Here is a 15504-nt window from a genome sequence, read left to right on the forward strand (position 1 = left end):
ACTTTGCGAGGCCAAGGCGGGCAGATCTCTTGAACCCAAGAGTTCAAGACTAGCATCAGCAACATGGCAAAACCCTGTCTTTACAAAAAAATTTAAAAAAAATTTAGCTGGGTGTGGTGGCACACACCTGTAGTCCCAGCTACTTGGGAGGGAGGCTGAGGTGGGAGGATTGTTTGAGCCGAGAAGGCTGAGGTTGCAGTGTGCTGACATCATACCACTGCACTCCAGCCTGTGCAACAGAGCAAGACCCGTCTCGAAAGAGAAAAAAAGTAAGTCAGAATTTAAGAGAGGAAGAGTGGGTTGAAGGAGGGAAATGCAAATTCAGTTTTGGACAGGTTGAGACTGAGAAAACTTTGAGACATTCAGGTGGTAAGGCCTCTACCTGACTCTAATTCTAGTCCCAGAGCAAAACCCCAAAAGACTTCTGTGCTTAAAAGCCTGGAGAGATTGGTACCTTGGAATTTATGGTAAGAGAGAGTTTTAAGGAGGAGAAAGTGCTCAACAGGGTCAGAGGCTGTGAGAAGGGGAAAGACTAAGACACATTCCTTGAATCTGACAGCAATGAAGGGATCCATGGTGCTTGCAAGATGGTGAAGAAATGGAGTCAGAGAATGTGGACAATTCTTTTAGGAAGCGTATCTCTGAAAAAAGAAGGCAGGTGGAAGCTGGGGGAGCTTTTAACTGCTTTATTGGAGTATAACTGACATGCTATACACTTGACATATTTAATGTATACCGTGCAGTAAGTTTTTTTTTTTTAAATTTTCTCTTTTTACCTCTAGAATAAGTAAGTTTTGACTTAGCAGATGAATACACCCATATAACCATCAGCACAATTAAGGTACTGAGCATCCCTGTTACTCCCAAATGTTTCCTCATGCCCCTTTGTCATCCTTCCTGCCAGCCTCTCCCTGCCACCCAGCGACATCAGATAATCACTGATCTGCTTTCTGTCACTATAGATGAGTTCGTATACTTTCCAATTTTATATAAATGGAGTCATACAGTGTGTACTTTTTTCCTGGCCTCTTTCTCAGTATAATTGAGATTCATCAGAGTTGTTGCATGTACCAGAGTATTCGATTATATGGACAAACTACAACGTGTTTATCCACTTACCTACTAATGAATCTTGTCTAGTTTTGGGCTATTACAAATAAAGCTGTAATGACACTTACGTGCAAGCCTTTGTATTAATATATGGTTTCACTTACCTGTTTCTCTTAGGTAAAAACCTAGCAGAAGAATGGCTGGGTCAAATGGTATATTTTAAGAAACTGCCAAACTGGTTTCCAAAGTGGTTGTACTATTTTGCATTCCCATTAGCAGTGTATCAAAGTTCTAATTGCTCTACGTCCTTTACAGTCTTTACTACATCCTTTTCAGTCTTTCTGGTAGGCATGTACTAATATCTCATTGTGATTTTATTATTTCTTTTTTTCTTGGATATGGAGTCTTGCTATGTTGCCCAGGCTGGTCTTGAACTTCTGAACTGAAGCAATCCACCCACCTCAGCCTCCTGAGTGGCTGGGATTACAGGCATGAACCACCATGCCTAGCTTCTCCATGTATTTTAAATTTGCATTTTCCTAATGGCTAATAACACCGGTCCTCTTTCACGTGCTTATTTTTCACTTACATATCTTCTCTGGTAAATTGTCTGTTCAAATCTTTTATTCCCTAATCTGGGAAGTGGTACCCATCACTTCTACCATATTTTTTAGAAGTGAATCAGTTAAGTCCAGTCAACATTCCATGGGAGAGGATTACATTGGAGTGGGACACTGGGGGCCATCCTAGAGGCTGTCTACCACGTGTGGCTTCCCATTTCTTTTAGGGTAAAATCCAAACTCCATATCCTGGTCTACAAAGCCCTGCTGGATTTAGCCCCAGTCTTCCACATTGCCTTTTTTGTTATTTGAACATACTGAGCTCCTTCTCCTTTTACAGTCTTAGTATTTTCTCTTCCTTCTCTACTTGGGATGTTTTTCCATCAGATTTTCCCACAGTTGATCATCTGTCATTCAAGTCCCAGCTTAAAAGTGACCTCCTCAGAAAATCCAACCTCAGTCACCCAGTCAGAGTAGTCTACCAGTCACTCCCTATCACATCACTCTGTACTAGTTCTCTTTGTGGCTCGTAGTGCTGATAGAATAAAAGTTTCAATGTAACAGGAAATTTCTTTGCCTTATTCATCGTTATAGCACCAAATCCTAGAATAGTATTTCGCTTATGATAGATGCTTAATAAATATTTACTTACTGAACAAATGAATGAGATCTCCAAGGAAGCAAGAACAGATGGGATCCATAGTATAGCTGAAGGGATTAACCTTGGATAAAATTCCTGTTGTTACTGCTGTTTAATAAACCACCCCAAATTTGGAAAAGGCATAGTGAAGATGTCTCTGCTCCAGTGTCTAAGGCTTCAATTCGGAAGTCTTGAAGGCTGGAAGTGACTGGACAGATGGGGCTGAAATTATCCAAAGTTTTGCTCACTTACATGTCTGGTGGTTGATGCTACCTGTTGGCCGAACCTTCAGCTTAGGATGACGGCCAAAATATCTACACAAATGCAGGCTTCTTCATGGCTTGCTTACTGAGTTCCAAGAGTAAGCACTTTAAGAAAGCTAGGTAGAAGTTGCATCACCTTTTGTCATCCAGACTAGAAAAATCACTTTTGCTCTAGTTATAAGCATTCCCAGATTCAAGGATAGAGAAGACCAACCCCATTTCTTGATAGGAGTGTTAAACTCACATAGTAAGAAGAATATTTAGGATGGGAAATATTGTTGCTGCCATTCTGGTCAACTCCAACTATATCATGGCCAGTTTTGTGGTCATTCATGCCCCAACAATGACAATCAATGCAAGAAAACAGAGGAGAACAGCCTGTAAATTCTAAAGGTTTATGTTTATCAAATTTTACAATTGATTTATCAGTTTTTATCTTCAACTAGGTAAGGACAAGTGGAAATCATTCCTAGGTCTTGGTTTTGTTCAAACAATGTCCTTGGGTAGCTTCGTGGTAATGGGATGTCTATAGGTCATCTTGGCAGCACCTCGTGTGACTAATGAAAATTTCCTTTAATTCTGTTTTGAATTTTCCTTCCTTTCAAATGCAGCCAAATTCATTAGTTTACTCTGAGAGCAACTTTCAGGAGATTAATCCAAGTACCACTGGAAAAGTGATTCAGTTTTTTTTTAAATGAGCACTGAAAAACACAAACAAAACCCCAAAACACTTGCCCAGATTCATTTTTATAACAGATGGGCTCTTTGACAGGCAACTGGAATTCTTTAGCAGAGATCAGCTGTCTGTGGTTTGTGGGCTCCATTTCCTTTCAAGTGTTTGGTTCAGCTGCAAACAGGTATAACCTGTAGCATTCGTTGTTTCTCTCTTTAGTCTTCATTTCTCCATTGTTATTTATATCTTTTTCTCTAGACCCTGCTGTGAAAATTTGTGTCCTAGACACTTATTTTTTGTTTGATAAATTATAAAAGAATAGTTTGCCTATTTTCATTCTGAAGTGTGAATAGCCTGCAAGTAACCTGCTTCTGTTGTAGAGTGATGTTTTCCACTTGCCATGCCTCTTGGTTACTGACAAAATTAGACAGTTTGTGCTTGGATGCTGGTAGGAATTCAGATTTGTATTATGGTATCTTGAAGCCCTAAGCCATACTGTATAAAAGATTCTATCCCAAAGCACTGAAAATATCTACACAGTAATTATGATTAATTATGTAAAAAGTCTAAGATTTGTATTTAAGAAACATTTCATTAAGAGAAAGAGGAATATGAGGGAAAGGTAGAGAAAAAAATATGAGAGAAGGAGATTGTGTCAATTAGTACCTGCTATGTTCCTGAGAGGAGAAAGAAAAAGTACAATTATAGCTCCCTCACAGAAAGGACTTTACTTTTGTTAGGCAAGGAAAAAGAAATCTTGATGCATAACACAATTAGAGAACTATAATATGTTTCATGCAGTGAGGTTCCAACTTTAAGCCCTATAGTTGTGCTCAAAAGAAAGAGAAATTTAGTTTGGAATAACATAGGAAAGTTCAGGGAGGAGGTGAGACTTGAGCCAAGACTTATAATTGGCAAGGGGAGGAGAGACAGCCTTCCAAAAAAGGGTAACAGAAGGGGGCAAAATTCTGAGGCCTGAAAGAAAGGCATCCTTGCTTTGGGGACACCTGTGGCCCACAATCAGCGCCTGGGGAGTTCACTACTGTGGGGGAAATAAAGGCCTCCAGCTGGGGTCCAGGGTGGGGCAAAGGAGGCTTGTGGGGCTCTCACCACTGTAAACCAAAAATAAAATTTGAAGGCCCCCCTCAACCGTCTGAATGAACTTCCTCCTCTAGTCCAGGGTCCTCCAAATTTAACCTAAAAGACTGGCTTAGGCCATGATGGGAAGGGGAGGTCAGACATGCCTCATTATGCCCTTCTTTCTTTTAGAATCCAGGAAAAGCTGCACAGCATTTAATATCAACATCTACCTTAAGTCTGATAAGAAACACTTACAACTTACTTTCTCTGAAGCCTGCTAACTGGAGGCTTCATCTATATGATAAAACTTCGGTCTCCACCACTTCTTATGGTAACCTAGATGTTCCTTTAAATCAACTGCCAATCAGAAAAAAATTTAAATCTACCTATAACTTGGAAGCCCATCTTGCCCCACACCTGCTCTGCTTTGAGTTGTCTCACCCTTCTGGATTAAGCCAATGTTTATCTTAAATGTATTTGATTGATGTCTCATGTCTCCCTAAAATGTATAAAACCAAGCTGTGCAACGACTGCCTTGGGCATGTGTTCTCAGCATCTCCTGAGGGCTGTGTGATGGGCCATGGTCACTCATATCTAGCACAGAATACATCTCTTCAATATTTTATGGAGTTTTTTTTTTTTTTTTTTTTTTTTTTTTGTTGACACCACAGACAACCAACTGACTCGAGGAGCTTACCTATTTCTCATTCAGCCAATGCTGGAGCAGGTTATTAACATCCTTGAAAGCAAGTCTTATACAGAGAAAACTTATTTTGATATACTAATGAATCTGATCTGAATGGACTAGATTGGGGGGATAAAAAAATGGTTGCAATTGTGCTCCCTGGAATAGCTTTGGAGTTTACCTAGATCTTCTGTCTCTTTGGGATGGAGCTGCTTGTGTTAATATAGCATCTTACATAGGATTGAGACAACTTCAATTTCCTATATAAAAAAATCGGGGGAGGGCAGTGGTTTTGGAGGTTATGGGGGTGTTCAAACCTCCCAAGTGATATCTGCTGTGACTGCATGTCTTCCTACTGTTTCCATTGGGATGCATCTCTGGTAGGTGAACTATAACAAGAAACTAAAAGCTGTGTCCAATACTTACTAAACTGTCTTCTTCTCAACAGCTGGGGGAAAGAAAAAAAAAAGTCTTTTCAACAATTTTGCACATTTGGAGATAGGCCTAAAGTGAAGAAGGGAATTTTCAAATTGGTGTGTTGGAAAAGCCGCTGGGCTTTTGGGTTTGAAATCTGGTGCTGTCACTTACTGGTTTTGTGCCCTGGGAATATTTATTTCAGTTTTCATGACTCTTTTTCTACAGGCAAAGTAGAAAATTATAAAAGGTCCTCAACCAGTTTGTACAGCTGCTCCCACTCCCTCATCACCTCTTGTGGGCCTTTGGAAATGTATGTTGGGGGAGACATTTTGGATTTTTGCAATTACTTGGGAGTGCCATGGCACCTAGCAGGCAGAAGCCAGAAACACCAAATGTCTTAACAATGCCTGAGGCAGTGCCACAAATGAAGTCCTGCTCCAAATGCAATGAGCCCCGAAAAGAATTGCTGATTCTAAGGAACCTTCCAACTTTAACATTTCAGGACGTCCCTAAGCTGAGCTAGGAGGCACCACACACAGGCCGGAGTCTCCCAAATCCTGTCCCGCACTCTCCTCTACCTTATTAACGGCCAACTCATCTTTCAGGTTTCGACTTGTATTTCACTTCTCAGAGATACCTTCCCAGGTGCCCACCCCAACGTCACTATTATATTATTTGATTCTCCGTCCCTCCGTCCCCCGCGCCAACTCTGTAAACCCCAACTATAACAGAGGACGTGGCTCTTTGTTGACTAACACATAGTGCTTGGTGAGGTCACGCTGGCGCCAAATACTTTTTGTATAAACCTATGAACAGCTGACAACCGGATGAATGCTCACACGAGGGGAAAGGGCGCCAAACCCAGGCGCCGGCGTCCTCCAACGTAATTTCCGCCCTTTAGCGCTCCTCCGGACGCCCCCTTCTCCCGGTCCGTGTTTGTTTCCGGCATTTCAATAAAGCTCGATTCGGCTCGAGGAAGACCCCGTTCTTCCGGGAAAATGGCGACTCCCGCTCGAGCCCCGGAGTCACCGCAGTCCGCGGATCCGGCGCTAGCAGCGGGGCCTGCCGAGGAAGCCGAGTGCCCGCCGCCGCGCCAGCCTCAGCCTGTGCAGAATGTCCTCGCTGCCCCGCGGCTTCGAGCCCCAAGCTCCCGAGGACTTGGGGCAGCGGAGTTTGGTGGAGCTGCGGGAAATGTTGAAGCGCCAGGAGAGACTTTTGCGCAACGAGTAAGCTGGGGTCCCGCGGAGTCTCCGCCAGGCTCCTTCAGCTCGAGCTCCCTGGGCGCTCCCCTCCCCTCCCCCACTCTGTTTCCTTCCCTGGAAGGTGACCTTGCCTCAGTCACATTCGCCTCAGTCCTACGGGCGAGTGGACGGAGGGCTTGCTGTCGCAGAGCCGTGCCTCTTCCTGGCCAGGCACGTAGGCCTGCGAGGATGGCTCGGACTGAACGGCTACTTATTGTTGCAGGCAGTTAGTAGCCCCTCGTTGGTTTTATTTACCCGGGGACTGTGTTAGTTCCATGAAGCAAGAGTCTTCATTCTAAACCCTTTTGTCGCCCGCACCCCTAACCCATAACAAATTGTCAGCTTCGTCTCTGGATTCTACGCTTACAGGAACCGTAGGAAATGGGAAGAGTGGGATATGAAGAGGCGTTTATTAGGCCGGGAAAGTTCGACCCCCAGTCAGCTGGTTGATTTAACGGATTTTAGCAAGGGAGCCACGTGATAAAAGTGATTTTGTTTTTCAGGCAGCTTTGTTTAGCAGCTTGTTGCAAAAGATGGTTTGAAGGAATAAAAAGCGGGAGACAGTAGATGGCTATTTTCAGAGAGGCTCCCCACGAGACAGTTGTAAGAAAGTGAACTAGGAAGGGATTGGGAGAACTTTTAAGCATAGAGTCATTTAAATGTAGTTGACAGAGATGGCTGAGTTTTCCAATTTGTATGGAAGACCACTAGCAAAAATAGGAATATTCAGGGAGAGGAATAGATCCGTGGTTGATTTTACATAGGGTGTTCAGAGTTGAGGGGAGAGCGGGACAGACATTTGACTAATTGAAAACCAAACACTTAAAAGCTGGAGAAGTTGTCATTAGGCTCAAGAAAGAGAGAACTCTGGAAAAATATAGAAAACATAGGAATTTCAGCTGTAGAGTGTTGTTAATAGTTGAAATAGTGGGAATGAATGTAGTGTCAAAAAGAACAAAGGACCTAAGATTTTTCTCTCCATTTATTGTATAATTAAAGAAAAGAGAATCAAAAAAGGAACTCTGTCATCTAGCAAAAGGGACAAATAAATAATTGATTGGGATCAAGGCAGGTGTTTTTACCTTGTGAGAATAGGTTTTTAATCTGTAGTAGTGAATTAACTTTTTGGTCTCAGGACTCCTTTATACTTTAAGATTTTTTGACATCCCGAAGAACTATTTTATGTGTTCTGTCTAGTGAAGTTTATTTACTTATCAGAAATACAGCTGAAGTCTTTAAAACATAAGCATACACAAGCACACATTCTATTCTAGAACAATGATGTCATCATATGTCATGTAGCCACTGGAAAACTCCGCTGTACCCATGTGAGAAAATGAGAGGGAAATAACATCTTAGTATTATTATGAAAGTAGTTTTAAAATAATAGGCCCATCCCCACACTCCACCCCATCCCCAAATTGTGGGGATTGCACTTTAATGACTGCTGGTTCTTAGAATGTCTTATGTGATTATTACATGCTTAAAATACTTTTGCCGAAATTCTAATTTGCTGAGACAAATGAGGCATATATTCCCTATTCCAGCATTCCGTTGTTTTTTTGTGCTGTTTGGATAATGACCGTTTTATTTGTTTTATTCCTGTTTTGGGGCAGTTAGAAATCAGATATTTGACTTAAAAATCAGCTTTTCTTTCTTTGAAGATAATGCTTTGCCTTTTTAATGTTATATGTCAAGTTAAAAACATGGCTGTAATGTGTATGTATTCTTTTCCATTTGACAGAAAATTCATTTGCAAATTGCCCGACAAAGGTAAAAAGATCTTTGACTCTGTTGCCAAACTGAAAGCTGCTGTTGCAGAACATGAAGAAGTTAGAAGAAAAAGTGAACTGTTTCACCCTGTTAGTTTAGACTGTAAGCTAAGGCAAAAAGCAATTGCAGAAGTTGATGTGGGTACAGATAAGGCCCAGAATTCTGACCCGATACTTGATACTTCATCACTAGTTCCTGGGTGTTCCTCTGTAGATAATATCAAGTCATCTAAAACAACCTCACAAAACCAGGGACTTGGACATCCTACTCATGAAGGTGATGGAGAGACTCCAGAGGTTGAATACACAGTGATTAAGGGCCCAGCTTCCAGCAACAGAGACAGGGTACCGTCTTCATCTGAAGCTAGTGAGCATCACCCGCAGCGTCGTGTTTCAAGTCAAGCAGAAGATACTTCCAGCAGCTTTGACAACCTGTTTATTGACAGGTTACAGAGGATCACCATTGCAGACCAAGGTGAACAACAGTCAGAAGAAAACGCAAGTACTAAGAACTTGACAGACCTTTCTAGTGGGACTCAGAAGAAGCCTCATTACATGGAAGTGCTAGAAATGCGAGCCAAAAATCCAGTGCCCCAGCTGCATAAATTTAAAACCAATGTGTAAGTACCATCGGAAACAGGCCTATAACAGGAACATGATATTTGTTAAACTCAAAAAGTTAAGAGAAACTGGGTGTCGTGGTGCTTGCCTGTAGTCCTAGGCTACTCAGGAGGCTGAGGTGGGAAGACAGCTTGAGTCCAGGAGTTGTAGACCAGCTTGGGCAACTTATAATAAGACCTTTTCTCATAAATAAGGAGAATGCTCTAAGTTCCATGGGCTTTGTATGAGAATTACTTGTATTTAGGAAAGAACATATTGTGGAAACACTGAGACCAGCCTGGCTGGAGTGGAAGGTTCATGCTGAAAAATATTTAGTTTTGAAACTAAGTAATTGACAGGGTCTTAAATAGCACTTGGGGGAATATTAAATTTCAGGACGCTTAGCCAATATTTCATAATAAACACAGAGTTGGAGAGAATTTATTATGATGTCTTTTTTTCAGAACTATTTTTTAGTGTACAGCTCTAATTAGTGTACTATCAAAGTGTACTCTCTTTGATTAGTCTGTGAACTAAGGATAAAGCAATTGCAGGAGCTGATCGGCTTTCCAGCAAAAATTATTTGTATGCTCACTGAATGTAAGCAAGCAGCAGGTGTTGTGGGGACACAGTGAAGTCAAGATTCTTAAACTTCTTTGCCTTTTTGATGTTATACCTCAAGTTTAAAAACATGGCTGTAATGTATACATGTATAATGTAATACAACACCATGTTCTTCAAGGAGTTTCAGAGCTAGATGAGGACACAAGGTTTACACCCTTGGAAAAGAGTTAAGCTACATAATAACAGTTTCAGGGGGAAGGAAGCTGAGGAGAGTTTGAAAAACTGAAAATAGATTCAGGCAGGATAGGCAGAAACTCTCCTTATCAGTTCCTTGCCATAAATTTGTTTCTGAAATTTCAGGAAAAGTAAAGTCTTTTTGAAAATAATTGCTATTTACTTGCAGCAAATGTAACATTCAACTCAAAAGGTACCTTCCTATACTGTATTTACAAGTATGTAACATCAAATACAAAGTTAAATTACTACTACCTTTCTTTGAAAAACAGAAAATCTCTAGTGAAAAGTGCCTAACACATGCTTCTTTTTTGTTAGACTTTAACTCTACCCCAGCATTCATTTTAACCGCAAAACATTTTATTTCTGCCGTATAGAAAATCAGGATTATACTGCATTAATGTGATCAAGTCATCTCTTGTGTACAGTGAGGTGTCTTTCTTCACTTCCAGGATGACATTTTAGGAAACTAGAACCATCATCTAGTCAATAAATACAACAAAGAATACATTAATCCCAGTTCTGTATTACGGTCATTTAGCTGGGAGTGGGAGAGAGGTAAGGGAATAGTGATGAGGGCTACCAAGAATTCAGGAAGTTGAAGAGACAGGGAGCCTTCTGTATAGTTAGAGGAGAACAGGAAAGACAGGGCTTTGAGGAGTCCTTATGCCATAGACAAGGATTTAGAGGGTTCCATGTGAGAAGTGGCTTGGAGGTTGGAAGGTGGGGTCATTTAGTGTCCTTGGGTCCTTTCTGCTCTTCCTTCTGCATACTCTTCTGGTTTCATGTATCACCTGGATGCTGGAGGCTGACCCCTGTCCACCTCTATCCCAGATCTTCCCAGAACTTTAGGTTTGCATAGCCAATTAACCATGAAACTTGACCACTTGGGTGTTCCTAGGCACCTCAGCTTAATCATGTACAAAGTGGAACTTCTGTTTCTTTCCAAGGTAATTTCCATATTTCCTAATAGGACCACTACGTTCTTTGTTTTCTTCCCCTAAGGTATCTTCCATTTTTCTCATCTCCGTATCTGCTAGCCATGAAGACCTACTTATTTCTTTGATCTTCATCTCTATAATTGTTCTTCATCTTCTGTCGAAGTGAAGACTCTCATCTCTCTCGGGCTATAATTGTGGCCTCTTCTACCTCTAGTCTTATTAACTACCAGTCAGTCTCCACTGCTGCCAGAGTGAAATTTGTAAGATGGAAATCTGAATTTGTTACGGAGAACTCTTCATTGCAGTCTGGGCCCAGCCTACTTCCCAGCCTTCTTTCTGGCTGTCTTTTCTGTGTAGCCAGAAAAGCTGAGTCTCTCTACCTTCTGTACTTTCTCTCACTCCCCTTGCTGGGATGCACTTCTCTCCTTATTTAAATGGTAAGCAGTTATTCCAAGACTCTTCAAAGCTTTTTAGAAGCTTTTCTTACAGCCTCCCTGTCTCCCACTAGAACTGGCCATTTCCTAATGTTCCAGTGTATCTTGTTGAGATATCTGCCATAGTACCTCTGGTATTATATTGCACTGAAACTTTACATGTTTCTTTCTTTCTACTGGGCAATAAGCCCTTTTGCAAATGTTCTTTGAATGATACATGAAAAAAAAAAAAAGCTCCAGATGAAATATAAGGTTTGAATAAGGAAGGAAAAGGCAAGAGCCTGTGTGCACACAAACACACCCCTGTTTGTTAGAGCAATAAATACTGGTAAACTGCTTACTATTACCTTTGGAGGAGAGTTAATTGCTGAGGTAAAGCTCATTTGTGTGAATGTTTTAAATGTGTCTACAAATAAAATAGTCTGATTATATAGCACAAGTTTTCTTTTCATCAGGTTACCTTTTCGACAAAATGATTCGTCTAGTCATTGTCAGAAGAGCGGGTCTCCTATTTCCTCAGAAGAGCGGCGGTGCAGGGATAAGCAGCATCTTGATGACATCACAGCAGCTCGGCTTCTACCGCTTCACCATATGCCTACGCAGCTGCTCTCCATAGAAGAATCTTTGGCACTTCAGAAACAACAGAAACAGAATTATGAGGTATTTAGAGTATTATTTTTTTTCTTGTCTGTTTGTTTGGTGCCTCTTACATAAGCCAGAATTTACTCCAGGTTCAAGGAGGAAGGAATGGAATAGAGGGGATTAGGTGCTTCCATGAGCTCAGACCTATGCCACTAGTTTTCAGAGACCTATGCCATTAGTTTTCAGAGTCATAAAGTTGCTAGAACTGCAGGAAATGGCTAGAGATGATCACAGCTACCTTCAACATGAAAGTGGTGATTTGCCAGGAAATGTGGGGAGACTATTGTAGAATTTCGTGTCTTGAAGCTCATGTACCTGCCTGTTCCTGTTAGGATAGTAGTAGCATCGCATCTCTCCCTTTCACCTTGTAAAACCCATGTGACAGCTTCTGAGTGGTGGACTGTAACCCAGACCCCTTGTTAGAGAATGAGGAAAATGTAGTTCCCAGGCTTCCATCTCCTGCAGTACAGGGGAGGGCATAGAAGGAGTGGGAGGATAATGTTGTATAGCCAGCAGACAGTGAGACACTGTTTCAGAGCATAATCCGCAGGCCTATGTGAAGAGAAAAAATCTGCTTTTGGCAACTTAATCAATTTTGCATAGCACTTTGTTTCCATGTGTTTTGCATTGAACTTTAAACTTATATGTTGAGAGTTTGTATACAGAGTAATGGGATGGGAGAAAATAAGTGTGAAGCACCACAGGGGAATAGAAAAGTTTAGAAGTATTTAGTAACAATTTTAGCCTCCAGGAGAACAGTATCCTGTCTCACTTCCTAGGTGTTGCTTAGCTAGATTTTAGTCAGGTACTAGTGTACCAGCCAGTATCACACCAGGCTGTTCAGGAGTTCGAGACCAGCCTGGGAAACATAGCTAGACTCCATCTTTACCAAAAAATTAGCCGGGCATTGTGGCATGCAGCTGTGGTCCCAGCTACCCGTGAGACTGAGGTGGGAGGATTGCTTGAGCCCAGGAGGTCGAGGCTGCAGTGAGCTGCAATCGCACCACTGCACTTTGTATAGTCTGGGTGACAGAGTGAGACCCTGTCTCAAAAAAAACCCAGCAAAACAGGCTGTTAATCTGCCTTGGCTTTTCATAAAAGCCTTGGCATGGATTGGCATTTTCAAGGTGCTCTTTTTCAAAAAACCCATATTTCTTTCTCTCAGTGCATTAAAATTACTGCCTAGTTATGACCGTAGCATTGAGGAAGTGTTTATTGTCTCTGGGCTCTTAAATGCCCATCCTAAGATATTTTTAGGTTGAATTAAACCCTTTATCTTTAAATTGGTTTTCTTGGCAGAGGTAATAGCTCCCACTTTTACTTACCCATATTCATGGCTTGAAGAGGAAGACATCAAGAAACTCAAGAAAGCATGAGAAAAGGGAAGAACAGAATTAGGAATGACATTGCCACCTACCATGAGTTGGTGGTGAAGTCCTTAGCAGTTTTTAAGTACTTTGCCAGTGTCTGAAATTTACTTGGACTTTTTATTAGATACTAGTTGCTGTAGGACTTTATTTGGAGAGGAATAGTCAGCTTTTTAGTATTAATTTCTTAATTTTCATTTTGCCATTGAAATGTAATTCCCAAGTCCAGAAGTCATGATTTTTATTAGGGAAGAAGGTTCTGTCAGTTGTAGAAATCTAGACAATATTAATCATTTTTGACATTTGATAGGTCACATTGTTATGTGAGCGTGTATACATGTACATGTGCCCACATATTTAATGCATCTGCATTTATAACTGTTGTTGTGCTAAGCTGATTACTCAGTTTCTTATATAGAGGAATGTATTTCAATGCAATGTTGTATATTAATGGAGGTCAGTAACTTCAACTGTAGCAGGCTGGTGGCTGTCAGAAGCATTACCCAGTTGTGTCTGATAGGGCACAGCCAACAGGCTTGTATTGCCCAAGGGAGCACTCGGTGAGGTGTCAGTACCCCTCATATCGCTGATTCTAGATAACTTCCCATTGAAAAATTGAAGAGATGTGAACGTGTAACTTTTTGCTTTGCTCTTTGTTTTAAAGGAGATGCAAGCAAAGCTCGCAGCGCAAAAATTAGCTGAAAGACTGAATATTAAAATGCGGAGTTATAATCCAGAAGGGGAGTCTTCAGGGAGATACCGAGAAGTAAGGGATGAAGATGACGATTGGTCCTCTGATGAATTCTGAAGATAATCTCCTAAATCACTGACGTTGAGGTGTCATCATCTTACATCAGACTTTCTAACTAGTATCAAGATCAGTGTCAGATATTGTTGAGGGAAGTAATTTTATAAAGTTACACAAAGGTAGTTATTAAAAAAAATCCCAGTTTGTCTTTCAGAAGATGACTTTCATGTGCTTGAAAAGTTTAATTTTTGAATATTGTGTTTAACCACATGGTATTAAAATTTTGCAATATATTGTGTATTGGTCTGATATTTTAGTATATAGTAGAACATACTTTTTTTCTTTAAGCCAAATGAAAAGAGAGAACTTTGCTTTTTTCCTTATTCTTAACTATCAAATAGCATTTATTACATGTCTTTCAGTGAAATACTTAGTTCCAGGCACCCAAAATCAATTAGGAAGACATAGTTCCCTTCTCTTTTGGGTAATGAAGGGAGCAGTCTAAAGAATTGTATGCATGTTTGCATGGGGTTATTGAGACATTGGATGTGAAATACTTAGGAAGACATGCATGGAGAATGCTTAACAAATGCTCTTCTCCTTTTTCTGTCTTCCCTTAGGAAGAATGTTCTCTCTCTTCTGATTAGGAAGGAATTCCCTTTTGAGTAGATGCTGGAAGGTGGAAGTTTTTTTTTTTGTTTGTTTGTTTGGTTTGGGTTTTTTTTTTTTTTTTAGAGTCTTGCTCTGTCGCCCAGGCTGGAGTGCAATGGGGCACTATCTTGGCTCACTGCAACCTAGGTGGAGGTCTTTTTAAATAACCTCATGTTACTTCAGGCAAATCTGGTACAGGAAAAGTCCAGGCTAACTGAGCTAGGTGAAGGCTTGTGCATCACCTGGCTTGAGTTCCTTGCTGTCACAGATGATAGGTTCATGTACAGAACATTAATGTTTGGTAAGGAAAGCATTTTTTTTGTTATTGTTGTTACAATTGTCAGTACTTTACTTTTTTCCCCCCAAAGAGGCAGATATAGACTGCAGAAACTTCAGTCTCATATATAAATGTTCATGTCATTTTAGAGGATTATATGGTTGTCTCCAGAGAAATTAACTTACATTATCAAAAAATTCTTTGTCTAATGTATTGGAGTCTTTAAAAGTGTTGAAGAATAAAATATTAATTAGAACAACTTCAAATGCTAATGGTGATGTTTTACTGGGACTTAATTAAATACTTTTACTTTTGAAAAAGACTGTTCACATTTGCTTCCAGGTGTAGTTATTGCTTTCAGTCCTCACCCACCTCAAGCAAATGTGAAAAGTATACTGACCTAAGAGTCTCATTAGTTTTAGTTCTTAAAACTAATAGTAAATGATTTTGCAGCATAAAATTTGATGTTACTTGTGGAAAGCTGGATGATATGGAAGAGTTCATGTGCCTGGACACACAGTTCCCTGTAATCCTGCCACCTAGGGAGATAACCTCTGTTAACATTTTGATGTTGTGGTTTTACTTATTTTTCTAATCATAGTTATACATTTATTTTCTCAAAAATGCAATCATAATGTACATTGCTTTGTGGTCTGCTCTATGTA

At 40.6% G+C, this 15504-nt stretch overlaps 1 protein-coding gene across 1 annotated transcript; it reads left to right on the forward strand.

Moving 5' to 3' along the window:
• The first annotated feature begins 6352 nt into the window (after positions 1-6352).
• POLR2M (RNA polymerase II subunit M) lies at positions 6353-15105 on the forward strand. Its single transcript, XM_015142334.3, has 4 exons — positions 6353-6594; positions 8354-9001; positions 11610-11814; positions 13828-15105. Exons 1-4 carry the CDS (start codon positions 6482-6484, stop codon positions 13969-13971), a joined length of 1110 nt encoding a protein of 369 aa, XP_014997820.1. The 5' UTR covers positions 6353-6481; the 3' UTR covers positions 13972-15105.
• Positions 15106-15504: the final 399 nt, after the last annotated feature.

Source organism: Macaca mulatta, chromosome 7 (assembly GCF_049350105.2).
Source record: "Macaca mulatta isolate MMU2019108-1 chromosome 7, T2T-MMU8v2.0, whole genome shotgun sequence".
Taxonomy (NCBI): domain Eukaryota; kingdom Metazoa; phylum Chordata; class Mammalia; order Primates; family Cercopithecidae; genus Macaca; species Macaca mulatta.

What these genes read in the sequence shown, in the direction of transcription:
- POLR2M (XM_015142334.3), top strand. Translation starts at nt 6,482, where the DNA reads ATGTCCTCGCTGCCCCGCGGCTTCGAGCCCCAAGCTCCCGAGGACTTG. An exon ending in CATAAATTTAAAACCAATGT is followed by an intron (nt 9,002 to 11,609) that starts GTAAGTACCATC and finishes TCTTTTCATCAG; the next exon opens with GTTACCTTTTCGACAAAATG. An exon ending in AACAGAAACAGAATTATGAG is followed by an intron (nt 11,815 to 13,827) that starts GTATTTAGAGTA and finishes TTTGTTTTAAAG; the next exon opens with GAGATGCAAGCAAAGCTCGC.